The sequence below is a fragment of the Oncorhynchus clarkii genome, chromosome 17 (genome assembly GCF_045791955.1).
Source record: "Oncorhynchus clarkii lewisi isolate Uvic-CL-2024 chromosome 17, UVic_Ocla_1.0, whole genome shotgun sequence".
NCBI lineage: Eukaryota > Metazoa > Chordata > Actinopteri > Salmoniformes > Salmonidae > Oncorhynchus > Oncorhynchus clarkii.
In genome coordinates, this window is record NC_092163.1 from 36,836,086 (window position 1) to 36,863,900 (window position 27,815).

General features: G+C 47.5%; 1 protein-coding gene across 2 annotated transcripts in view; it reads left to right on the forward strand.

Moving 5' to 3' along the window:
• LOC139370758 (plexin-A1-like) overlaps positions 1-27,815 on the forward strand; it is a 314,226-nt gene that overhangs the window by 37,748 nt on the left and 248,663 nt on the right. For both annotated transcript variants that reach the window (XM_071110449.1, XM_071110450.1), the window contains exons 2-3: positions 3,677-5,075; positions 17,721-17,903. In XM_071110449.1, the coding sequence (XP_070966550.1) occupies positions 3,894-5,075; positions 17,721-17,903 (1,365 nt within the window). In that variant the 5' untranslated portion in view covers positions 3,677-3,893. The remainder of the gene's footprint in view (positions 1-3,676; positions 5,076-17,720; positions 17,904-27,815) is intronic.

A 27,815-nucleotide genomic window follows, 5' to 3' on the forward strand; every position in this document is an offset into this window, starting at 1 on the left:
CTCTCTCTCTCTCTCTCTCTCTCTCTCTCTCTCTCTCTCTCTCTCTCTCTCTCTCTCTCTCTCTCTCTCTCTCTCTCTCTCTCTCTCTCTCTCTCTCTCTCTCTCTCTCTCTCTCTCTCTCTCTCTCTCTCTCTCTCTCTCTCAGGGGGGGCGAGTGAGAGAGAGAGGGGGGGCGAGTGAGAGAGAGAGGGGGGGCGAGTGAGAGAGAGAGGGGGGGCGAGTGAGAGAGAGAGGGGGGGCGAGTGAGAGAGAGAGGGGGGGCGAGTGAGAGAGAGAGGGGGGGCGAGTGAGAGAGAGAGAGGGAGCGAGGGGGGGCGAGAGAGAGAGCGAGGGGGGGCGAGTGAGAGAGCGAGGGGGGGCGAGAGAGAGAGCGGGGGGGCGAGTGAGAGAGAGACTCACTCGCCCCCCCTCTCTCTCTCTCGCCCCCCCTCTCTCTCTCACTCGCCCCCCCTCTCTCTCTCTCACTCGCCCCCCCCTCTCTCTCTCACTCGCCCCCCCCTCTCTCTCTCACTCGCCCCCCCCTCTCTCTCTCACTCGCCCCCCCCCTCTCTCTCTCTCGCCCCCTCGCTCTCTCTCTCTTTCGCCCCTCGCTCTCTCTCTCTCTCGCCCCTCGCTCTCTCACTCGCCCCCTCGCCCCCCCTCGCTCTCTCTCACTCTCCCCCCCCTCGCTCTCTCTCACTCACCCCCCCTCGCTCTCTCTCACTCGCCCCCCCTCGCGCTCTCTCACTCGCCCCCCCTCGCGCTCTCTCACTCGCCCCCCCTCGCTCTCTCTCACTCGCCCCCCCTCGCTCTCTCTCGCTCGCCCCCCCTCGCTCTCTCTCGCTCGCCCCCCCTCGCTCTCTCTCGCTCGCCCCCCCTCGCTCTCTCTCGCTCGCCCCCCCTCGCTCTCTCTCGCTCGCCCCCCCTCGCTCTCTCTCGCTCGCCCCCCCTCGCTCTCTCTCGCTCGCCCCCCTCGCTCTCTCTCGCTCGCCCCCCTCGCTCTCTCTCGCTCGCCCCCCTCGCTCTCTCTCGCTCGCCCCCCTCGCTCTCTCTCGCTCGCCCCCCCTCGCTCTCTCTCGCTCGCCCCCCCTCGCTCTCTCTCGCTCGCCCCCCCTCGCTCTCTCTCGCTCGCCCCCCCTCGCTCTCTCTCGCTCGCCCCCCCTCGCTCTCTCTCGCTCGCCCCCCCTCGCTCTCTCTCGCTCGCCCCCCCTCGCTCTCTCTCGCTCGCCCCCCCTCCCTCGCTCTCTCTCGCTCGCCCCCCCTCGCTCTCTCTCGCTCGCCCCCTCGCTCTCTCTCGCTCGCCCCCCCTCGCTCTCTCTCGCTCGCCCCCCCTCGCTCTCTCTCGCTCGCCCCCCCTCGCTCTCTCTCGCTCGCCCCCCCTCGCTCTCTCTCGCTCGCCCCCCCTCGCTCTCTCTCGCTCGCCCCCCCTCGCTCTCTCTCGCTCGCCCCCCCTCGCTCTCTCGCTCGCCCCCTCTCTTTCTCTCTCTCGACTCCTCTCTCTCACCCCCGCTCTCTCACTCTCTCTCTTTTCACAGCATATTCATCTTGTCCAGGCTTTCATTTGTGGAAATTGGATGACACAAACTCCCCTGAACCTCGCTGCTACCAGAGCTATGGTTTGCAATTCCACCGGCTAGCTTTTAGGGCTGTCTGATTGTGTGCATTTATCCGAACCAAAACACTTTCCCCCTAAATCTCCCTCCAATGCGCACACATGGACACAGTCATTTGTTAACTGACCGTACTACCTCCATGCGTTCTTGGGGACTAATTGACACACAGGCCAACCCCTGAAATCACTCTCCGGAGGAAAACTCAAGATAAGGGAGGAAAGAATTGACTTATTATTCCTTCCCTCTTTCTCTTCATTTTTAGATTCTCGTTATATCTCATGTTTTTGTTCTCCCCCCCCCCACGGCTTTTCGTCCCTCCCTCCCGGCTCTTCGTCCCTCCCTCCATCGTCTCTCGTCTTTCCTGATTCGGTTCGGTCATAAAATAACCCTCTGCCGACACTTTCATAGTCTAGGTGAAATTAAGCCGGGCCTCTGAGAGTTGCCGCACACATTTTGCGTAATCAGCATTTACAGGAAAACTAATGTCCCGGTATCGCTGGAACATGATTGGTCTGTCAAGCAGCGCTGAGATGGGCCAACTCAAACTCTCTGCTATCATTGGCACTAGAAGTCACCCACAAGGGAGAAAAAATAATTTTTTCCATTACTTTCACCTCCCCGTCAATCCCCCCCCATCCCTCCACTCCCATCAATCCCCCCCCGTCCCTCCTCTCCCATCAATCCCCCCCCGTCCCTCCTCTCCCATCAATCCCCCCCCGTCCCTCCTCTCCCATCAATCCCCCCGTCCCTCCTCTCCCATCAACCCCCCCCCCCCCCCCCCCCCCCCTCCTCTCCCATCAATCCCCCCCGTCCCTCCTCTCCCATCAATCCCCCCCCATCCATCCGTGCCAAGGGAATCCAACTCTCGGAAGGTATGGACGTTGAGGGGGTGCTGGCACATGTCATTTAATTTAGAATAATTAAAAATCCAGTCAATCCCACTCCCACACTGGGAATAGCCAAACGGGCCCGGGAACTTTGGCTCAGACAATTAGAGGTTGTTTTGGTTTGGATGGAAGCAGATATTTAGGGGCTCCTGAGTGGCGCAGCGGTCTAAGGCACTGGTTTGATTCCAGGCTGTATCACAACTGGTCATGATTGGGAGGCCCCATAGTGCTGCGCACAACTTGCCCAGAGTCATCCGGGGTAGGACGTTATTGTAAATAACAATTTGTTCTTAACCGACTTGCCTAGTTAAATAAAGGTTAAATAAATAATCATATTTTTTTGCATTTAACTGCTGGGAGTGGATGACTGGGTTGGGTGGGCGAGATGGCGAGAGAAGCTTTGGCTGGAGTGGAAATGGGAATTGTATTGTTGGAACCGCAACAACAATGACAACAACAACAGCAATTAATCTCTCTGAGACGTGCAGTATACTTTTGTCTCGAGTCTCGATCCATCTCATTCTTTAATTTCCCTTTTTTTCCTAGCTTGTATTGTTCTCAACATTCCCGATGGAGCATAATGACCATGAATCATCATTTTTTTACTCAACCTCCCTCAGGGTAGCAAACATGTTTTGGCCATCAGAGAGCTGCGGATCTGCCACAGAGTAACTGAGAACCATGCCTTGGTGCTATTGACAGAATAAGGGCCTAATTAGGAGAAGAGGGGGATGCTGGGTAGTTTGCTGATACTGCATGCAGTGGGGAGGCCCGGGAGGGAGCAGACCTGGATACAAATTGCGTGGCGTCCATAGAAGTGTGCCACCTCCGGGGATTTTCTCAGCAGACCTTCTCTAAACCCCTCACTATACCGTTGAAATTTGAAATATTAACATGCCGGGTGTTGTGTGTCTCTAACTCATCGCAGTGTGACTCACGTTATTGTACCGTGCGTTGTGTAATACGCCCGAAGCTCTCGCTAGCTGTCTCCCTTCACAATTGAGTGTAGTCACGGATATGCCCTACAGGCCCGAGTTTGTGTAATTTATTCATCCGGGGTGGTTGAATGTCGTCTTGACTTTTGTCTTAACTTGGCAGCGTATCTCGTGTGCTTTCAGGTTCCCTGGCTGATGCATAATCAATAGGTAATGTTCTATCGCGTCTCATAATGTGTTTTTTTTGTTTTTTGCCTTGCAGGGCTCCTACCAATGCCGCTGTGGATGATGCTCTGGATGACAGCTCCGAACGCAGAGAAAAGGACACCGGATCAATAGGAGCTTTCCCCCCCTTCCCTTGGCCAGTCCATTCTCCTTCCAGCGGAATATAGCTAAACACAAACAGAGCCGGACTAGGTGCTGGAGTGAACCCACCTCCCCCATCCCTTCCCCAGCCTTGCCTCCCGCAAGTTCCAGATATGTGGCCCTTACAGAGGTCACTCGCTGCCCCTCGTCTGGGGAACCTGCTCCTTCTCATGGTGCTGGTCCTCTTGGTAGGCCCATCCCAAACAGGAGGCCAACCCCAGACCTTCAAAACCTTCTACCCGCCCGATTGGGGACTGACACACCTGGCCATCCACAACAAGACGGGCGAGGTTTACGTCGGCTCGGTCAACTGGATCTTCAAGCTCTCCAGCAACCTCACCAAGCTGCGGAGCCACATGACGGGTCCCGTGGTAGACAATGAGAAGTGCTACCCCCCGCCCAGCGTCCAGTCCTGCCCCCACGACCTGGCCCAGACCAGCAATGTCAACAAGCTGCTGCTCATTGACTATGCCCAGAACCGGCTCATCGCCTGCGGGAGCACCTCCCAGGGCATCTGCCAGTTTTTAAGGCTGGACGACCTGTTCAAGCTAGGTGAGCCACACCACCGCAAGGAGCACTACCTGTCCAGCGTGGCCGAGTCTGGCACCATGTCCGGGGTCATCATCACCTCCCCGCATGGCCCCGCCAGCAAGCTCTTCATCGGCACGCCCATCGACGGCAAGTCTGAGTACTTCCCCACACTCTCCAGCCGCAAGCTGATGGCCAATGAGGAGAACGCCGACATGTTTAGCTTCGTCTACCAGGACGAGTTTGTCTCCTCGCAGCTCAAGATCCCTTCGGACACCCTCAGCAAATTCCCCGCCTTCGACATCTATTACATCTACAGCTTCAGCAGCGAGCAGTTTGTCTACTACCTGACCATGCAGCTGGACACTCAACTCACCTCGCCAGACGCCTCCGGCGAACAGTTCTTCACCTCCAAGATCGTCCGTCTCTGCGTGGACGACCCCAAGTTCTACTCGTACGTGGAGTTCCCCATTGGCTGCACCAAAGATGGTGTGGAGTACCGCCTCATCCAGGACGCTTACCTCAGCCGGCCCGGGAAGCAGTTGGCCGACTCTTTAAGCATTTCAGAAGACGAGGACATCCTGTTCACGGTCTTCTCCCAAGGCCAAAAAAACCGGGCCAAACCACCCAAGGAGTCGGCCCTGTGCCTGTTCACGCTGCGCCGCATCAAGGAGAAGATCAAGGAGCGCATCCAGTCCTGCTACAGGGGAGAGGGAAGGCTGTCGCTGCCCTGGTTGCTCAACAAGGAGCTGGCCTGCATCAACTCGGTGAGTCCTGTGACCCTCGTAGCACCACTGAACTCTATCAATTCAATTCACTGCCCTTCAATTCTGATATGTCCCTCACATTAAATTAACTTTGATTCTTATTATTTGTCATGCTCTTTTCAGAGAGCATTGAACAAAAGGCCTAAGCTCTGTAATGGCTGACCTTGTGGTCTCACTGGAGATCTGTCAAACTTGAGGAGACCGTAGTTACAACCACCCTGCAATTATCAGGGTTTCGATTCAGACAGTGGTGATGAATACATGGGCCTTCCTCAACACGCCTCTGCCATGATGCTGGCATTTAGCTTTAGTCCCCTTCCACCACTTCTCCCTGGGGCCATCTGTAGGCCAGTCGTAATTAGAGAGGAAGTGCTGAGGCGTCGTGACTCTGAGCCCGGTTCCCACTCTCTTCCTGGAACCACTGAGTGCTTTGATTTAGTCCAACGGAGATATCATTAGTCCAGTCCCCAGGATTTGTGAAATGTCACTCAAATGACACACACACACACAAATTCATTGAGAGTGAGAGAGGGTTTGATCACATGCTGTCTGCAGTACTCGGCCCCTCGGGGAAGGCAGAAGCTTGGCTGGGGTTCTCCTACTGATCTACGGTGCATGGCCGGGCATGCTTTCGAGAGCGCACACCCCGCTCCGGGCCGAGATAAACAGGCCTCAGTCCACATCTCTCTCGCCCTCTCTTTAGCCTCCTCCCTTCTCGCTCCCATTCTCTTATTATCCCTTCTTCTTCTCTTCCTCTTCCTCATTCTCTCTTCCCAACAGTCATCCCGCTTTCTCGCCCTCTCCCCGTTCTTTCTCGCTCCCCCTCTCTATATCCATCTACAGTCGACTTCTACTTATTTTCTTTGTCACTCGCTCACTCACTTACTCAGCCTGTTAGCTGGCGTTCTCAACCTCTCTCTCTCTCTCTCCCCTTCTTCCTCTTTCATTCGTTCTTTCCCTCTTTTTTTTGTGCTCTCTTTCTCACCCCCCCCCCCTTTCTTAGTCTCTACCACTCTAATGATTAGTTCTTTTGATATAGCATTCTTATTAAACAGCGGTACGGCCCAGCTTGGTGACAGGTGCTACGTGCTAATGAAGGCCCATCTCCAGCTGTACGTCATACACATAATGTACTATGAATGAGTACAGCAGGAGCAACAGCAGGTCACTCTTTATTCCAGTTCATTACCAAGAGTGAACAGGTGCTTGAAAGAAAGGGACGTAGAGATTGGGAAAGGAGGCTGCCGAAAAGCCTGGCCGAGTCGGGCCGCCTGTCGTTTCTAAACCTGGAGAGGGAGAGCGAAAAAAAGCGAGGGATTTGTGAATGGCCCAGTTGAGGCACTCAGGGGTTCACCTCGCTACTCCTCAGCTGCAGTTGATTTCCTGTCGTCGTGTTGGCCCTTTCTTTCTCAACTCCTCTTCTCCCCGTGAGTGTTAATTTGACCGTTTTGGAAATGGGCTCTGGTTCTCCGCGTGCAAATGTGTCCTCACAAGTAGCGTTTACACAGGATAACTTTTTTTCCAAAGCCAGTTAAAATGTGATCTTCTCTCAAGTAACACCCCGCAATCTGCTTAGTCAGCCAGTCGGTCGCAAACCATTCCACACTGACTCATTCTGGATTCCCGCTTTTTAAGCCCACTCGTTGCCACAGCTCCCCGGCTCTGGTGGGAACGGTGATGTAAGAGCTGCTGTGTTCAGCCGATTGGCCCTTGATCCTGTGGCGACACCACTGTCAGGCTTGAGGACTCATTGAGTATAAGTAATCCTGTAAGCACAGGTCTTGGAACAGCGTTCCCCTCCCCCACACTCTTAACCTTAACCTTTGAAAACTGACCTTAGATCAGTGTCTGGGGGTGATTTCGGCTCATTGCTCCGTGAGGGGCTAGATGAGGTCAGCAGTTGACCCTGGTGTAGAGCGGCTGGGAGGCGAGGCAGATTGAGGCAGGCCATTGGCCAGCTGAAGGGTGCAACCTATCATGATGAATGGTCTCCCGTACTGTCAGCTCCCCTCATTACCCCTGTAAATGGACTGTGACTGTGTTTGTGTGTGTGTGTGTGTGTGTGGAAAGCTCACATAGGTTCACTGTTGTAGATATTTATTATGTAATTTTGTTCTGTATACAAGATTTTCTTGTTTTCTAAATTTACGGATTGCCAGGGGCACACTACAACAGTCAGACATGATTTACAAACGAAGCATGTGTGTTTAGTGAGTCCACCCAATCAGAGGCAGTAGGGATGACCAGGGATGTTGCCTTGTTTATTGTGCAAATTAGACAATTATCCTGTCCTGCTTATTAGCATTCAAAATATAACGCCCTTTTGGGTGTCGGGGAAAATGTAAGGAGTGAATAATACATTATTTTCATTAGGAAGGTAGTGGAGTCCAATAAAAAGTGGTCCAAAACACACTACTTAAGTAAAAATACTTTAAAGTACTACTTAAGTACTTTACACCACTGAGGAATCGTGAGCTGGAGCGAACGAGAGAGAGAGAGAGAGAGAGCGACAAGTAGCTACAGAAAGAGAGAGGAGACATGCCTTTGCTTGCTATATCTGCTGTGGAAAGGGAGGCGAGGAGAAGTGGATATTGCAGATGGAGAGAAAGGGAAAAGAGAGAGCTAGAGAAGCTAGCTATAGAAAGCCTGTGCTGCCCATGTGTCTGCTGGTACCATCAGCCACAGAGCAGGAGGAGATGATTTGAACAGAATGCTCCCGCACCAATAATATCGCTGTCAGTCACCCGGGCGCTGGGCTGTCACCGTCACCGCTGAGGCTTTCCGTCATCCGCTGGCTCTTCACAGGGAAGGCGCTTTCTACCGCTGCTCCTGACCCTCGGCGCCAGCTGGTGGCTGGCCGTGTGCCAGATAACGCTCACCGTCTTCAGGTGACATCTTGACATTCACGCCGTCAGGAAGGGAATAGGAGGAGAATAGAACAGTGGAGGATGTCCGTTAGTGTTGGCGCCGTGGTGATTTGAGTGTGTGTGTTTGGCTGGGGTGGGGGAGTGTGTCGTGTTTGTTGTGGGTGGGTGGGTGGTTGGGGATGTGTGTCGTGTTTGGGAGGGTGGGTGGGGATGTGTGTAGTGGGTGGGTGGGTGGGGATGTGTGTCGTGTTTGTTGTGGGTGGGGATGTGTGTCGTGTTTGTTGTGGGTGGGTGGGGATGTGTTTGTTGTGGGTGGGGATGTGTTTGTTGTGGGTGGGGATGTGTGTCGTGTTTGTTGTGGGCGGGGATGTGTGTCGTGTTTGTTGTGGGGGATGGTTGTGTGTAGTGTTTGTTGTGGGTGGGTGTGTGTGTTGTGGTTAGAGGGGGGGTGTGGCATGCGCAGGCATTCATGAAGTCTGTAATGGACAAACAAAATACAATGCTACTATCACAACCTTTCCTTAGGTTTAGCCCACATCTCTATTTCTCGCTCTCGCCTAAGATGGCGCCGACGTATGGAGTATGAATCTCCGGGTACGGGATTCCTACCGTAGAGTAGGAAAAGAAGACTGAGAGGCCGACATGGTGGTGGGGTCATCTTTGTGTGATTGAGACACCGGGTGACCCGTACTAAGCAGGACGCGCGTGCGCTACACTATGCATGATGCCTACTCACAGCACTATTGAACTCGACTGGTATCTCTCTTCAAAGTAAGAGCGGGTGTGAATCTCCGACTCTCCCCATGCATCTAGCCTCGGCAGTTTGATAGTGTTGCAGGTTAGTCTTTTTCATTTTTCATCAACTACTTCCGCCCTGCCTCCGCTCCTTGGAGCACATACAAAAGACGGTGTCCCAAATGGCACCCTGTTCCCGATGTTAGAGCACTGCTCTTGACCAGAGCTGGTTAAAAGTCGCACACTACGCAGGGAATAGGGTTGCGTTTGGGCCGCACAAAGGAGCCGCCGCCGCTGCTACACCGACCTACATGAAGATATGCCTGGATACTGAAAGCTTTGTTGGGCCTAAACGCTATCCGCTATCTGCTAGCCTCTATCCGCTATCTGCTAGCCTCTATCCGCTATCTGCTAGCCTCTATCCGCTATCTGCTAGCCTCTATCCGCTATCTGCTAGCCTCTATCCGCTATCTGCTAGCCTCTATCCGCTATCTGCTAGCCTCTATCCGCTATCTGCTAGCCTCTATCCGCTATCTGCTAGCCTCTATCCGCTAATAGCATTATTCCATTTCATAGAACTTTGTTTATTCCATACAGGGGGAAATGCAATATAGTTTAGTCAAGTCAACTCTGCGATTATCAGATTCAGATTCAACGGTGTGTTCAAATGCTACATTTCCAACACTTAATCTGTGCTTGATTTGAGTTTGCCTCGCGCAAAAGATTCCTCCGCCCCAAAACATTTTTGGGAACTCCAGGCAGGCTCAAGCGAATGCTGAACTATTCAAAATAGTATTTGATCCCAGGTCTGGAGGGCTGTGTTCTTCCAAAACGATATCTTCAACTCAAGCAAGGCCAACTAATAACCTCGTTAAATATATTCGCCTTTGCGATTCTGAGCGGTAATTACGATAAATGTAGAACACAGGACTATTCCCCTTTTCCTTAATCAGAATGTGAAGGTAAACGCACGTAGCTCATTAAACGTGGCTAATTGGGACGGCGGCGGTGATGACCACTGGATGGATGTTTCTTAGTTAATTGGGCGACGTAATGAGCCGAGGGGTGAGAATTACTGGGTTGAACCTATGTCATTATATACCATACTAATGTTAGACATTCTTATGTGTTGGGTTAGATTGACGGACAAACCAAGCAATCCAGTGTGTGCGTGTGTCTACCTGTGTGTGTTTGCTTATCGGTGTCTCCCTTAAGATTGTTTTCAGCAGCGGAGGCGAGTGTGGGGTGGGGTGGGGTGGGGGGGGGGGGGGGGGGTTGTCGGGTTGTAAGAGCGACTGAGAAGTTCACTTCTAGCGACCAAAAAATAAAATAAAAAATGCCGTTCTACTCCAAAAATGCATGAATATAAATAATGTTGACCCCACCTGAAATACAATTGATGGGAACCACTGCACTGTAGGGAAGACGAGGAGCAAGCTGTGGCTGCGTGCTCGTGGCTCTCAATTCGTGCTACTGCTTAAATCTGTTTGCTTAAAAAGACCAGTTGTAATTGTCAATCTGATCTTAAAAGGGATAGTGCGAGATTTTGGCAATTAAGGATACCATTTTTATGTCAATGCGTGCAGTTTTTAACCCTAGTTTCGGGAGATTCGCCACAAAGTTTCGCCAAAAATCATATTTATTGGAGTGGCGGCAATGATACAAAATCTCTTTCTCGCCCTGTCTCTCTGTCCCCACCCCATGCTCACATATCTCCGACGCCCATGCTAATGATACTAATTGCCCGTGTAATTATTTATTGATGTCTGTCTGTCTGTCTGTGTGTGTGTCTGTGTGTCTGTATGTGTGTCTGTCTGTGTGTCTGTCTGTCTGTCTCTGTGTCTGTCTGTCTGTGTCTGTCTGTCTGTCTGTCTGTCTGTCTGTCTGTCTGTCTGTCTGTCTGTCTGTCTGTCTGTCTGTCTGTCTGTCTGTGTCGTCTTTTCAAAGTGTACTTGTCACGTACACAGGATACAGCAAGTGCGCAGCGCCAAACTCTTTCCCAATGAGGTAGTAATACAAGTAATAATATAGGTCAGAAATACGAGAGGAAACAGAACACAAGAATCATATACAGGTTAGTGCCAGTACCATTATTACAGTGTGCAGGGGTGCTGGATTGATTGTAGGTATGTACATGTAAACAGGGGTAAGAAGTGACTGGTAGCAGGATAAATATTAATAGTGATATTAATCATAATAATCAACAGCAAAAATATAAACGCAACATGTAAAGTGTTGGTCCCATGTTTCATCAACTGAGATAAAATATCCCAGAAATGTTCCATATGCAAAAGAAGCTTATTTCTTTAAAATGTTTTGCACACATTTGTTAACATCCCTTTTCGTGAGCATTTGTCCTTTGCCAAGATCCACCTGTCAAGTTTGGCATATCAAAAATCTGAATAAACTGCATGATCACTACACAGGTGCATCTTGTTGCTGGGGACAATAAAAGGCCACTCTCAAATTGGCAGTTTTGGCACACAACACAATGCCACAGATGTCTCACCTTTTGAGGGATTGTGCAATTGGCATGCTGACTGCAGGAATGTCCATCAGAGCTGTTGCCAGAGAATTTAATATTTGAAGAATTTCTGCACACTGTCAGAAACCGTCTCAGGGAAGCTCATCTGCCTGCTCGTCGTCCTCACCAGGGTCTTGACCTGACTGCAGTTCGGTGTCGTAACCGACTTCAGTGGGACAATGCTCATTTTCGATTGGCCACTGGCTGGAGAAGTGTGCTCTTCACAGATGAATCCCGGTTTCGACTGTACCGGGCAAATGGCAGACAGCTGTATGGCATCGTGGGCGAATGGTTGACTGATGTCAACGTTGTGAACAGAGTGGCCTGTGGTGGCGGTGGGGTTATGGTATGGGCAGGTATAAGTTATGGACAACGATCACAATTGCATTTTATTGATGGCAATTGATGAGATACTGAGGCCCATTGCCGTGCTGTTCATCCTCTGCCATCACATCATGTTTCAACATGATAATGTACATCATTCCTGGAAGCTGAAAAATGTCCCAGTTCTTCCATGGTCTGTTTACTCACCTGACATGTCACCCATTGAGCATGTTTGGGATGCTCTGGATGGACGTGTACGACAGAGTGCTCCAGTATCCAGCAACTTCGCACAGCCATTGAAAAGGACCGCCTGCCGTATGGGAGCAGAGAACAGTCAAATGCTGGGGTGACTGGAGTCAATTTTGGGGGGCCTTTCTCAGACACGTGTTGGAAGTGTTTTGACACTTTTGGGATGCTGATAGCTGAAATGTTGCCTGTGACTGTAGTGCCAATGCTTGCTGCCGTCACACTGGAACATAAAATAATAATAAACCTTCTTTCTTACATGACGCAAACGCACGCACACTACCCAGCTGTGTGTTTAAATACAATTCAAGGCATGTCCAAGGACCACTCGTTACAAGTAGGAACAATCACACACTCCCATCTCCACATTGCTCCGTTGCCATGGCGTTCTAGAGAGAGATTGACCCTCCGAGAGATTCTACAGTTGGCTTGGAATTCTAAAACAACTGTGTGTGTTTTGTGTTAGTCGTTCTATGCACTGTGTGTTTGTGTGTGAAACGTGCACATGCGTGTGGCGCTAGGTGCACCTGCATCGTGTGTGTGTGTTTCTGTGTGCGCTTGCCCCGTGTCCCCCCCTATGCCTAAGCAGTGACGTGACAGTGTTTGACTGTGGGCTGTAGGTCAGGAGTTGCAGTGACGTGACAGTGTTTGACTGTGGGCTGTAGGTCAGGAGTTCCCAGTGGGATTTCCCCCGGCCTGTCTGTCACCGGCGATGAGTCGGCACATGACACACACTCTACCCTGTACTTTTGTTATCGGAAGTACAGCTCACGAGTAGGACATGTTGTTCCATGAAGCTTTGGATGTCGGTGTCGGTGCCTAACCAGAGTGCTTTAAATGTGCGTTTGGAAAAGCGCCGTATGAGATAAAATTAATTAAAAGACACAGTTGGGCAAATAGAGGGACAGACAGACAAACCGAGACACCCACACAGACAAAGCATGTTTTATTTACTTTGAGTGGAGACTCCTTCTCTTTAAGAGACTCCAGCGATGTCTCCTTAAGCTCAGCTGGGATTCTGGGTAATTTATGAGAGCGAAAGATGGAGAGGGAGAGAGGGGAGCAGAGAGAGGGGAGCAGAGAGAGGGGAGCAGAGAGAGGGGAGCAGAGAGAGGGGAGCAGAGAGAGGGAGAGAGAGAGAGAGAGAGAGAGAGAGAGAAGCCCAGTGGAATGTGTGAATAGTTTGTGCTGTGATATGCCAGGCTGTTTTGGCTTATGTGTGGAATGTGGCAGCGTGTGTTTAGTTACGCCCTGTGTGTGTTTTATTTATAGAGCAGGACCTCTGTCTATGTGTGTTTGGACGTGCCCACTCACAGAATCAGACCGTTGTGTATCCATGCATGATGCATACCCATACATGTATAAATGTATGAACGCACATTTAATGAATAAGTGGGGCAGGGGCAGATATTTGTATTTTATTTCTATTCGTTTAGACATTTTTCTTTTGAAATTACGTTTAGATTCAATTTTGCTAGTTTTTATTTAGTTGTAGTTTTTATAAAAAACAATTCTATTTAGTTTTGTATTGTATTATTTAGTGTTCGGGATAAAAAAGAACTGGGGCCTGGGAGACATTGATGTGTTGTATAGGGAGGTCACTTCTTGCCACTGGGGGGGTGAGTAATGCGTAAGGTGATGGGTCAGTTCATAGGTTAGGTTTACATTGTAAAGTCATGTGACTTGGATTTGAAAGGGTTCGCGCCTAGACTGGCGAAATAAATATGGTGGAAGGAAACTCTCTTCACAGACCACTGGTGGTTTTCATCTGATTGTCAAACAAATCACTTCATAAAGTAGGTTACGTAGCCAGACAGCATCAGGCTACACTTACATGTCTTCTGCCTTGACGACGATGGCAATATTATCAGCAGCACCTGTATTTTTACTAAATAAATGTCTTTAACTCTGGTAATTTTTCTGTAAAATGTTTATATTTGCATTTTGCCCGGCTTTGAAAGCGCCTCATTGCTTAAGCGGAGAAATTGTATTTAAAATAAATATTACTAGTATTTTTTAATATATATTTTTTAAAAACGTTTATGCCCAGCTCACAAGGCCCCTTGATGTGAGGTCTGAAGCAATAGCCTCTTCTGCCTAGTGCTAAGTCTGTCACTGATCCCTCTCAGGTCTGTTTAACGGGGTGGCTCTCCCATAGACACCAATGTATTATCAACTGCGTCTGGTCTGCTTAGTTCATTGACTGTATATGAACCAGAAAAAAACGAGGGAGTGGGATGTCTCGCTTCCTCTTCCGTCTCGGGTTTAGCTTGCCCTTTGGCTAGGCTAACTTCCCTGTTAGCAAGTGATAGATAGTGATGTGCAACGTCTTTTTGAAATATCGATATCACCTGTGAATATTTACCCATCAGATTCAGAAACTTAAACTCCATTAGGAGAAATCTTGAAAACCCGTTCGATTTTTGCCCAAAGTTTAGGAGGAAAAAATGAATTCTGGACATAATTCATGATGGGTTTTATTTTAGTTAGTTTTGGAGTCCAAGATAATAGTATCAGTATAGTTTTAGTTTTTCAAACAGGTTTGTTAATTAATTATTTTATTTTCCAAAATGTTTTTTTCATGATTAGTTTTAGTTTACTATAATAGACTTGGTGTGTGCACACACTTGTTTATGTGTGTGTGTGTGTGCGCGCACATTTGCATAATTAATCTTTATAAACTGGGTGGTTCGAGCCCTGAATGCTGATTGGTTGACAACGCAGTGGAGTGCCTGGATACAGCCCTCGTGGTATGTGAACCCTTTGGAATTACCTGGATTTCTGCATAAATTGGTCATAAAATTTGATCTGATCTTCATCTAAGTCACAACAATAGACAAAAACAGTGTGCAACAAACAAATTATTGTAATTTTCTTGTCTATGTTGAATATATAATTTAAATATTGTAGTGTAGGTTGGAAAAAGTATGTGAACCCCTAGGCTAAGGACTTCTCCACAAGGTAATTGGAGTCAGGAGTCAGCTAACCTGGAGTCCAATCAATGAGATGAGATTGGAGATGTTGGTTAGAGTTGCCTTGCCCTATTAAAAAACACTCTCAAAATTTGCATTTGCTATTCACAAGAAGCATTGCCTGATGTGAACCATGTCTCGAACAAAAGAGATCTTAGACTTAATATGAAGAATTGTTGACTTGCATAAAGCTGGAAAGGGTTACACAAGTATCTCTAAAAGCGTGGATGTTCATCAGTCCATGGTAAGACAAACTGTCTATAAATGGAGAAAGTTCAGCACCGTTGCTACTCTCCCTAGGAGTGGCCGTCCTGCAAAGATGACTGCAAGAGCACAGCGTAGAATGCTCAATGAGGTTAAGAAGAATCCTAGAGTGTCAGCTAAAGACTTACAGAAATCTCTGGAACATGCTAACATCTCTGTTGACAAGTCTACGATACGTAAAACACAAAACAAGAATGGTGTTCATGGGAGGACACCACGGAAGAAGCCACTGCTGCCCCCCCAAAATATTGCTGCACGTCTGAAGTTTGCAAAAGTGCACCTGGATGTTCCACAGCGCTACTGGCAAAATATTCTGTGGACAGATGAAACTACAGTCGAGTTGTTTGGAAGGAACACACAACACTATGTGTGGAGATAAAAAGGCACAGCACAGCACACCAACATCAAAACCTCAACCCAACTGTAAAGTATGGTGGAGGGAGCATCATACCAGACACACCAAAAATACTGCTGAACTGAAACAGTTTTGTAAAGGAATTTACAAAATTCCTCCTGACCGTTGTGCAGGTCTGATCCACAACATTTAGTTGAGGTTATTGTTGCCAAAGGAGGGTCAACCAGTTACCAAATCCAAGGGTTCACTCACTTTTCCCACCCTGCACTGTGAATGTTTACACGGTGTGTTCAATAAAGACACGAAAACCTATAATTGTTTGTGTGTTATTAGTTTAATTAGACAGTGTTTGTCTGTTGTGACCTAGATGAAGCTCAGATCAAATTTGTTGACCAATTTATGCAGAAATCCAGGTATTACCAGAAGGTTCACTTATACTTTTTCTTGCCAATGTATACCACAAACCCCCGAGGTGTCTTATTGCCGGTTACCAACGTAATTAGAGCAGTAAGAAGGAATGATTTGTCATACTCGTGGTATATGGTCTGATATACCACGCCTGTTAGCCAGTCAGCATTCAGGACCCGAACCACCCAGTTTATTATTGACAATATATTGTCCAGTGTAGGTTAGCCAGCACAGTAAGTGTCTTCTTCTTGTGGACTGTAGGTTAACTTTCAAACCCAGAAGAATACCATTACCCTTCACTACCCAGTAGAACTCTGGTTGTGCATCCCAAATGGCACCCTATTCCCTATGTAGTAGTGCACTACTGTTGACCAGGGACCAATGGGCTCTGGTCAAAGTAGTGCGTTATGTAAGGAATAGGGTGCCATTTGGGACTCAACTGCTGTCTCTGTGTACTAATGTACTGTATCTTAACCCTTTCACCCCCCCCTATGATGGATTAACCCTTCAAGGTCCTTCCCTCCAGGCTCTGGTGGGGTGGGGCTACCGTGTGTCTGACTAAGTGCCCGACTCAAATTCAGATTGATGGAGACGAGCTTGCACTTCTCTCATGATTGGGTTGAATATGGCCCTGTGGGCATCTGGAGAAGTGTAGGAAGGATTGTAGTTGAGTGAGGTGTGTCTGTTTTGTCCAGATGGGAGACTGGCCAAGGCCATTAGTGAATAAAAAGACTGTTGTTTCAAGTAACGGCTCCGTGGACAGACAGACATACAGACAGACATACAGACAGACAGACAGACAGACAGACAGACAGACAGACAGACAGACAGACAGACAGACAGACTTCACTCCTCTACAATCCTCCCGATCCTTCTGCAGATGCCCATTGTTAGTGAGTCGCGGAAGGTTCCCGTAAAGCAGCAATCCCCCTCTCTCCACTGGGTCACGGGGCGAACTACGGGACTTTGTAACCGAATTGATACCCAGCTGGCTGTCCCTTCCTCTTTCTCCTCTCCTCCTTTCTCTCCCTGCCTTTCTTCCTGCTGTGAGATGGATAGATTAAGAGAAAGACGCAGAGTGAAAGAGGGGGAGGAATGGAGGGAGAGAGAGAAGGGGATAGTAACGCGTAGAGTTGCGGTACTCGTCCGCTGTAGTTCTCGGCTAAGGGATGGTTTGAGAATTGGAGAGCGAGGCAGCGAGAGTGAAATAAAGCAGGAAAGGAAGGACCAGAGGGACATCGACGAGAGTCGTGTTGAAATCAATTTCAGGCAGATGGTGAGACACGTGAGGGAGAGTTAACTGTTCTCTTCTGTGGATCAATCAGATGATGTCGTGATCAGTCTTTGGATTACACCACCATTTACACACTCGCCTGTGTGTGTGTATGCGCGCGTTGCCCGTGTTAAACACACACCGACGCCTCTTCAATTCTAACCTTCCTCTGCTAGCAACCTCTTAGGCCTCCATAGGGTGTGGGTTGCGCACACACAGTGACGTTGGTGTGTCATGCCTCTCACGACAGGCCGATTTGACTTGCGTAGTAAGGTTGGTGACCTCTGCCCTCTAGGCTGAACCACTGACACAACGCATTCAGGCTATCTCCCTTAGCAACCCAAGTGGCAGGTTGGAATTCGTCAGGGGGTAACTATTGTCCCCCTTAATGGAATTAGAGCTCTGAATGAGGGGATTATCATTTGAATCGGTTGAAGAGAATCCTTTGGGAGAGACACACATGCACTACTTAAACATGCACACAACACTCGTCTCTAGACGATAGTTCACGTTAGCAAACTGCGTATCTGTTGTGTTTATGTGACTCTTTCCTTTGTCTTTCTGTAAGTGCAACTGCGCTCTGATATTGTACTGTATTAAACAAGGCTATTACAAGGCCAGACACACTGTTTTGCCTGTCTCCTCACACTTCTCTCTCTCTCTCCTCTCTCGTTCAGCCTCTTCAGATCGACGACAACTTCTGCGGCCAGGACTTTAACCAGCCGCTGGGCGGGACCAGCACCATAGAAGGGATACCGCTCTTCATCGACAAGGATGACGGCCTGACCTCGGTGGCCGCCTACGATTACCGCGGCAACACCGTGGCCTTCGCCGGCACGCGCAATGGCAGAATAAAGAAGGTAAGGAGCAAAAGGATGGAGGGAGAACCACTCCTTCGGGTCGCGACGGAGTCGGACGTTTCGCCGTGTTTGAGGGGCGTCGTTGTTCCGTCTTGTCACGGCAGAATGGAATTTGGGTGTTTTTTAAATTTTATTTCCGTAAGCAGGAAGTTGCTCCATGTATAATCATGTCGACATTGATTGGTCCTCATGACTTTTTTAAAGGGGATATCATAGGCTGTGTCAGGAATGGCGACCTATATGGCTCCTATATGGCTCCGGCAAATAGCAGTGCACTACGTAGGAAAGGAGACAGGGTGTCCACCCTCATAGACAGGTGCCGGGATCTGATTTAGCCGCCGGGGCTTGTTTAGTTCATAAAACCTTACTGCGACGCGTCACATCCATTTGACTCTGACGTGTCAATAACATCCAGGAGACCCTGCAGGCCGGCGATCAAAATCTCCATGCGTTTTTTATTTTTTATAAATGGCCGCTCAGACGACAGGCGGGGAAATTGACTGCGGTCGTCTAGTTTTAGTAGATGCAGTATATAGGCCTAGCCTGTGGTGTCAAATGGAAATGGATAGAGTGGTCTATTGAAAGTCGTGGGGTTTGGTTCCCGCGATGGTCATAAATGGGATATTAGGAGGATATGTGTGAGCTGTTAGTGGCTTTGAATGAGAGCTGAATGTTGTCTGGATCTTAGCCCCCAGAATCTCTGGTGAACATTCCAAACGGGCTGCTGCTGTTGGTCTGAGTTTGTGTGTTCTTATTTGTGTGTTGTTATTGACGTTATCAAATCAAAAATCAAATCACATTTATTTATATAGCCCTTCGTACATCAGCTGATATCTCAAAGTGCTGTACAGAAACCCAGCCTAAAACTCCAAACAGCAAGCAATGCAGGTGTAGAAGCACGGTGGCTATCTCAGTTATTAGCACGTACACAGTGTGCATGTTGATTGTGTGTTTGGTGAGTGTTCGTTATGGCTTGTCATACAATTTGCATGTGGGGTGTGTGTGTGTGTGCGTGCGTGTATGTAGTCTGTTGAAGACAGGGCTCTCGAGGTAGATAGGAGCTCATTGTATTTCGCCTGGTTTACCTTCTGTTCCGCTCAAGACATTGAGTCACCGTTATGAATATGCATTATAATCTGTGGGTTTCTTTGTCTGAATGTGCAGTGTGTGTGTGTGACAGCACAATGCAATGTTGACTTAGATTCAGCACTGTGCATTTGTCAAAGTGACACCGACCCATTCAGTTATTTTGTGAACAGCGTTATTTGTTGTTGTGTGAGACGTGTGTTGGTGTGTGGAAGGAGAGAACAAGGTTGTTGTTACATGGAGGTAATTGCCAAAATAATGGAAACACCAACATAAAGTGTCTTAATAGGTCATTGGGCCACCACGATGCGCCAGAACAGCTTTAATGTACCCTGGAAGATGGTCTACAAATGTCTGGAACTCTGTTGGAGGGACGTGACACCACTCTACCATCGGAAATTCCATCACTTGGTGTTTTGTTGACGGTGGTGGAAAACGCCGTCTCAGGCGCCGCTCCAAAATCTCCCATAAGTATTCAATTGTGTTGAAATCTGGTGACTGAGACACACACACACACACACACACACACACACACACACACACACACACACACACACACACACATACACACACACCCTTTAAACCCCCAATGCTAATTTGAGACCCCTCTTTCAAAGTCAACAGACGTCATCAGAGCGCACAGCAGATCAGTGTGCTGTCTACACTCGATCTGTTGATTTTATGAAATAGTTTAATCATGTCAGCAACGTCTTTAACCATTGGAAGTTCTGATGGCTAAGGGTTCTGCGTCGCAGTTTTTTTGGGGTCTGGGACCGCAAGTTTGTGTCCTGGATTCCTGCTAAAAAAATACACAAAGGTTAGCGGTTATCGTGCTAACAGAGCAAGATAATGCTAGCAGTGCTAGATTCAAAACACCAGTGGTATTTGTGTCTACATCTGGGCTCAAATGCGCTAGGTGTGAGTTGACATCTACACAAGAGGAGGAAAATAAGGTGGAACTGATAAATGAGCATACATTCTTTGTCTGTTCCAAATGTATCATCATCAAGCAGCTTAGGGAAGTGATTCTCCGGCTGCTAGTTCAGTTGCGGGGGAAAACGAGATGTGCGTTTCAGTTCTGAATGCCTCCTACAGCTAAGGACTCGATGAGTCAGGCGGTACTGACCTGCTCCAATCCACTGGACAGATGGTAAGCTCAACTCCCCGGCCAGTGGGAGACTGGACACTGGCAAGACGAAGGAGGCGAAACGTAAATGTCACTGATGTGTCTTCCTTGGATCAGCTTCTCAGAATAGCACTAAAAACAAGCAAGCAACACAGAAAAGGACTAACAATAGCCCATATTAACAAATGTCGCCTGAGAAATAAAGCTCCAACCTGTAACCAGTGCCTGCTATCTGATTCAAGTCATCAGTCCAACCTACCAGGGTATTTACAAACAGAACATGAACTAAATCATCTATGTATATTGATTACATCTTTACTAATGTTTCAGAAACCCGCTCTAAAGCAGTATCTATGTATCATAATAAAATAGCGCTATCTAGAAAAACCAAAGTCCCGAAGACTGGACCTAAAATGGTGTATAAACGATCATACCAGAGGTTTTAACAATGATTCCTTTGTGAAGATGTGAAAAAATATTTGTTGGGCTGATGTAATGAGGAACATCCGGATGCTGCACTGGAAGCATTTGTGAAACTGCTTCTTTCCAGTTACTGATAGGCAAGAAACTGACTGTTGGAACTGCCAGAAGAAACTGTACTATGGAACAAATATACATTATGTAAAGAATGATGATAAAAAAAAGTTTTGAGTTCCTCAAAGTGGGTGTGGAATAGATGAAAACAAACATAAGGACAAACCACCAAGTACCGACAACCTGGATGGTGAATGTTTGAGGTTGGTAGCGGAGTACATTGTGACATTTTTTGTCACATCTTGAATGCATGCCTAGAAGACTGTGTGTGGTAGGCAAAGGTCATTCCGCTACCCAAGAATAGCAGAGCACCCTTTTAATGGTTTTAACAGCCGACCAATCAGCCTGTTACAGGTGCTTAGCAAACGTTTGGTAAAAATACTGTTTGATCAAATACAAAGTTATTTTACAGAAAACAAATGAACAGACTTTTCAGCATGCTTCTAGGGAAGGGCACTCAACGTGCTCGGCACTAACACAAATTACTGATTTGGCTGAAATAAATTGATAGTGTGAAGATTGTGGGAGCTGTTTTGTTCGACTTCAGTGTAGCTTTTGATGTCATCGATCATAACCTATTGCTGAAAAAAACGGAGGTGTCATGGATTTTGCATCCTCTGCCTTATTATGGCTTGGGAGTTACCCATCTAATAGAACACAGAGGGTTTTTGTTAATGGAAGCCAAATTCAGTTGAGTGTGGTGTATTGCAGGGCAGCCCACTAGGGCCAGTATTGCTTTCTGTTTTTACAAATGACCGTCCACTGACCTTGAATATAGCCTGTGTGTCTATGTGCGCTGACGACTCAACAGTATACCTGTCGGCTGCAACAGTAAACAAAATAACTGAGACACTTAACATAGAGCTCCAGACAGTTTTAGTTTTAGAACTAGCGATAGGCTGATTCTAAATGTCAAATAACAATTTGTGGGACAAATCACTCGCTCAACACTAAACCTCTGTTATTAAATAATGTGGCTACTGAGCAGTTTGAGGAGACTAAACTGCTGGGTGTAACGCTAGATAGCAAGCTGTCTTGGTCAAAACATATAGACTCGATGGTTGCTAAAATGGGTAGAGGTCTGTCCATGATAGGGCGTTGCTCTTTCTTGACATCTCAGTCAACCAGATAGGTCCTACAGGCCTTAGTTTTGTCGCACCTGGACTACTGCCCAGCTGTGTGGTCACGTGCTGCAAAGAAGGACATAGGTCAATTGCAGTTGGTCCAAAACAAAGCAGCGCGTATCGCACTTCGATGTACACAGAGGGAACATGCACGTCAGTCTCTCCTGGCTGAAAGTTGAGGAGAGATTGACAGTCACTGTCGGTCTTTGTGCGAGGTATCAATGTGTTGAAGGTACCCGAACTGTCTGTTAGAGCAGTCGGCACACAGTTCGGACGCTCGTCGGCACAAACACAAGACGACATGCAACCAGAGGGTCCCTTCACAGTCCTCAGGTCCAGAACAGAGGCTGGGAAGCGCTCATAGAGCCATGACTACATGGAACTCTCTGCCACCCCAGGTAACTGAAGATATTAACATAACCAGTCATAAAAACAGGTAAAAGAACACCTCACTGCAGAAAGGGGACCGTGAAGAGACAGCCATTTTATATATCTTGTATTGGAGTTTGCACTGTACTATGTATTAGACCTATGTGCTGGTATGTAGGCTATGTGTGGAGTTTTAGATGTATGAATTTCAGTCCATGACGACTAGTGTTCTCTAATATGTCATGTTTCATGTGGACCCCAGGAAGAGTAGCTGATGCTTTTGCGGCTAATGGGGCTAATGGGGATCCTAATAAATACCAAATAAATACCTAAGGTCTTTTCTTGCCATGGCAGCCATGGCAGCCAAAATAATGGACAACTGGGCATTTCTATACGTGACCCTAAGACTGATATACTGTTGATCACTTAATTAACCTGTGCGCAGGCACCTGCTTTCAATGTACTTTGTATTCCTCATTTACTCAAGTGTTTTCTTTATTTTGGCAGTTACTTGTTTGTTTGCTCACACGTCTGCGTCAAGACACAAAGAAAATCAGCTTGCAAGAAGTCACCAAATCCGTCATCTGCCTTCTCTCCCAGTGAGAAAGAGAAACACAAACATGTTTTATTCTGCGGTTAATAAACCCAATATTAATAGGATTTTAATCTCGACTACTAGTTCACAATATGCTGCCTGTGTGTGTTTGCGTGTGTGGTTGTGTGTACTCACTGATCAAATGTGCCTAGCTTGTTGTTGGAAAGAATGTGTAGATGGAGGGAGGAAGCGAGAGTGATGGAGGGAGTGGGTGAGTGATCGAGGGAGGAGGGGAGAGGGAGAAAATCAATCAATCAAATGTATTTATAAAGCCCTTCTTACATCAGCTGATGTCATAAAGTGCTGTACAGAAACCCTGCCTAAACCCCCAAACAGCAAGCAATGCAGGTGTAGAAGCACGGCGGATTCGCAACGTGTGATGGAAGCAGGAGCTTTTTGATGGATCTGTTGAAATGGGAAATTGAGGACAGATTCTGGCTTGTCCCCAGGCTTTCTCTCTCTCTCTCTCTCGTGTTCTCTCTCTCTCTCTCTCTCTCTCTCTCTCTCTCTCTCTCTCTCTCTCTCTCTCTCTCTCTCTCTCTCTCTCTCTCTCTCTCTCTCTCTCTCTCTCTCTCTCTCTCTCTCTCTCTCTCTCTCTCTCTCTCTCTCTCTCTCTCTCTCTCTCTCTCTCTCTCTCTCTCTCTCTCTCTCTCTCTCTCTCGTCTGCATGCTTTCAGTGTGTCATGCTTTTGTGTTTTTCCTCCACAATGTGTGTTGTACAGACATTAGGGAGCTGTGAGTGTGTGTGTGTGAAGCACTACAAGCTGAGAGGGATACTGCTGTATGGTCCTGCCTCTGAGTATTGAGAGATCATGCTCCCCTGTGAGTTTGGGGGAGATGGTGAGAGAGAGAAAGAAAAGCTGTTCGATGGATGAGCGGGTCTTTAGAGAGGGAGAGATCCTGCTTCTTTAGTGAAAGCACTGGAGCCAGACCCTCTCTCTCTCTCTTCCTCCCTCCCCATCGAGGTGTCACTCTCCAGCCTGGTGTCCAGCGTAGCATTCTTCAGCTGTTTCACCGGAGGGGGTACAACTCTCCCATCTGCTGCACTAGCCACTGTGCCCATTTTGAGCCCATGCCAGAAATAGGTAGTTCTTCTGAGTAGCTTCCCACAGGCCCCACTGCCCACTCAATGGATTCCCACCCCCGAGGCTTCGGACTCTGACAAAGAGGCCATGGAAGATTTATTAGTGTGAAAAGTGGGGGGATGTTGTTGCTGTCCTGTTTTATAGTAGTCTGATGTAGGCATCATTAGTGAACACCCCAACATCTAAACCGTTAGCCGTTGAACTTGACCAGCATGGTCTTGATAGGAAATAGATTCACTTACCCTGCAGTTACTTGGTTCATCTTCTAAAATATGACCTGTCTGTGTGTGCGTCTGTGTGTGCGTCTGTGCGTGCTTCTTGGTCGTGGCGACATGGTTCATGACCGTTGCTATTCCAGAGGGACGGGTGTATCCGTGATCTGTGTGTGTGTCAGAAGCTAATTGACTGATCATTGTTATTCTACAGGCTCATAATGGTTGTGTGTGTGTGCCTGCGCCTGTGTGTGTGTCAGACAGAAACTTGGCAGACTGACAGCAACCCACCCTCTCACCACAGGCATGGTAATGATGGGACAGACCCCTCCTAGTGACTACCCCCCCCCCCCCCCTACTCCTTCACCACTCTCTCTGTCTCTGTCTCTCTGTCTCTCGATGGAAAGCTGCAGATGGGACCCCAACCCCTTTCACTTTTTGTAAAAAATGTCACCTCTATTTAACCTAGCCAAGTCGGTTAAGAACAAATTCTTAAGTGATGGGAGGGAGGGAAGGATAAGGAGAGTGGGATGGAGAGACAGAGAAAGATCTGTGGGGTGTTAAAAAGCGGGTGAGTAATGAGAGTGAAGTTGTGATTGGAAGAGACAGACAGACTGAGAATGAGACCCACAGTATAGTAACAGTGATAGTCTGTCTCTCCTGGGTGAAGGAGGCGTACTGAGAGAGAGAGAGGTCTACTGGCCAGCCTGGCAAACGGATGGAAACCAGACTGACACAGACGATCGGGAGACTAACATACAAACACACATCTCAAGTCCCTCTGTGTAGAGGAGGGTCATTCCAACACATTGTTTTGATAGTGAATAGGTTCACTGTCATCCTGATTTTACTTAAAGTGCTCGGCTCCCCGTTCACTCTTTCTTTCTCTCGCCTTCTCCCGCTCTCTCCTTTCCGCTCTTTCTTTCTCTCGCCTTCTCCCGCTCTCTCCTTTCCGCTCTTTCTTTCTTTCTCTCACCTTCTCCTTTCCGCACTTTCTTTCTCTCCCCTTCTCCCTCTATCTCCTTTGTTCTGTAGGTGTGTTTGTCTGTCCTATGTCTGTGTGCATTTGTTGTGTGCGCGTACACGTGTATATGTTTTGTGTGTACTCCCATTCACATTGTGTTAGCAGAGGCACAAGTTGTCAGAGCTGGGAAGTAGCACGGATGGTACTGTTGTGGGGATGATTGCAGTCCCTCGGTCATCTGTTCATGAGGAGAGAAAGAGAGCGGGACGGGCATGATGAGATGGAGAAGACATGATCACCACACAAACTACATCCTCGTTGATTTAACTGGCCAAATCCTCATGGGAAATATTATGAAACATTTGATATTATTGTATTGCTATTAAGATGATTAGTATTATGTATGACTATGCGTTAGGGCTGTCCCCGACAGCAATAATACACACACACACACACACCGTATGTTTGAATAAAATCAACTATATTTAGGCTACTGAGCCTGTCTGATGCTTTAAGCACTAATATTAAAAATGATGACGCAAAATTACTAAAGAGGGAGCCAGAGATAAATATAGCCAATCCAGAATAAACAAACCTGTTCCAGATCCCCCCCTCCCCCCTCGACCAACAGCCTAAAGACCAAACAAATGACCAGTCGACCAAATGGGGTCAGCCTTAGTATGAGCATATCAGCAAACTGATTCACGCTAGAGTCAAGCCAAGTTAAGCTGTTTTGCTTAGTCATCCACCATAGTTGCCGTATTCATGCTGGAAAGGACAATGTTGTAAAGATGGAATCCAGGGGATAGAATGACAGTCAAAAATAAAGTAAAAATAAAGTAAAAATAAAGTATGTTAGAATGACACTGAGGGGGCAACGTTGTTACATCCAATGCCTGTTTGCCTGAGGCTGATGCCGCGTAGGTGCTTGTACACATGCATATACACAGTTGAAGTTGGACGTTTACGTACACTTAGGTTGGAGTTATTAAAACTCGTTTTTCAACCACTCAACAAATTTCTTGTTAACAAACTATAGTTTTGGCAAGTTGGTTAGGACTTCTACTTTGTGCATGACACAAGTAATTTTTCCAACAATTGTTTACAGACAGATTATTTCACTTATAATCCACTGTATCACAATCCCAGTGGGTCAGAAGTTTACATACACTAAGTTGACTGTGCCTTTAAACAGCTTGGAAAAGTCCATAAAATTACATTTCTTTAGAAGCTTCTGTTAGGCTAATGAAACAAAAATAGAACTGTTTGGCCATAATGACAAACGTTATGTTTGGAGGAAAAAGGGGGAGGCTTGCAAGCCAGAAGAACACCATCCCAACCGTGGAGCATGGGGATGGCAGCATCATGTTGTGGGGGTGCTTTGCAGCAGGAGGGACTGGTGCACTTCACAAAATAGATGGCATCATGAGGGAGGACAATTATGTGGATATATTGAAGCAACATCTCAAGACATATGTTAATGTTTGGTCGCAAATGGGTCTTCCAAATGGACAATGACCCCAAGCATACTTCCAAAGTTGTGGCAAAATGGCACAAGGACAACAAAGTCAAGGTATTGGAGTGGCCATCACAAAGCCCTGACCTCAAACCTATATAGAACATTTGTGGGCAGAACTGAAAAAGCATGTGTGAGCAAGGAGGCCTACAAACCTGACTCAATTACACCAGCTCAGTCAGGAGGAATGGGCCAAAATTCACCCAACTTATTGTGGGAAGCTTGTGGAAGGCTGTCTGAAACGTTTGACCCATGTTAAACAATGGAAAGGCAATGCTACACTCAATTAGTACTTGGTATGTAAACTTCTGGCCCACTGGGAATGTGATGAAAGAAATATAAGCTGAAATAAATTATTCTCTCTACTATTATTCTGACATTTCACATTCTTAAAATAAAGTGGTGATCTTAACTGACCTAAGATAGGGAATATTTACTAGGATTCAATGTCAGGAATTTTGAAAAACTGTATTTGGCAAAGGTGTATGTAAACTTCCGACTTCAACTGTACACACACACATTCAAACGCGGACACACACGTAAATAGTGCCAAACCTGCATTGAAACGTATACAGTTGGTTTTGATATTTGTTGATGTCTTTTTTGTTTTTGCATTGTTGTTTTCCTTTGTTTTTCTCTTTTGTTCATTTTGTTGGTTGTTGCGTTGGGGGACTGTGGGGTGGGGAATGGAGGGAGAGGTTTATTTATTTTTAGACTTTTTTTTAAGGCTGGGTTGGGGGGGGGTTCTCGCATGGTTGAGGGGCAGCTGCCGGGGAACTGTGGGGGGTTGGTGGGGTTTGGCTGGTAGGTCGCTGGTTCAGGTCCCAGTTTTGACTTGGTGGGAGATCTGTTGACTTGCCCTTGTGCGGGGCGCTTGACCCTGATTGCTCCTGTGGTTCGCTCTGGACGGGAGATGGTCAGATGACTGAATATGTCAATTTTGAACGGCTTCACTGTAGGTCGATTGTATGTTTTTAATATTAAATTACAACAAACATCTTTTTAAAGATGGAATCCACTGTAGGGGAAATGGCACCACTGTCCGCCCCCACAGTCATTATTGTTTTTGTTTTGTTGACAAGAGGTGAGGAGTGTTGCGCAGCATGGTAATACACATTGCTGTACTTATTCTGCTGTTCTTTCACACGTGCAATGATGTCTGAGTGGTAGAAACAGTGTTTGTTGTTTGCAATAACTTCTATGTTGTAATATTGCAAACGGACGTGGCTGTTCCACCATTAAGAATTCCACCATTACGAATTCCACCATTAAGGATTCCAGCTTTAAAAGATATATCCAAG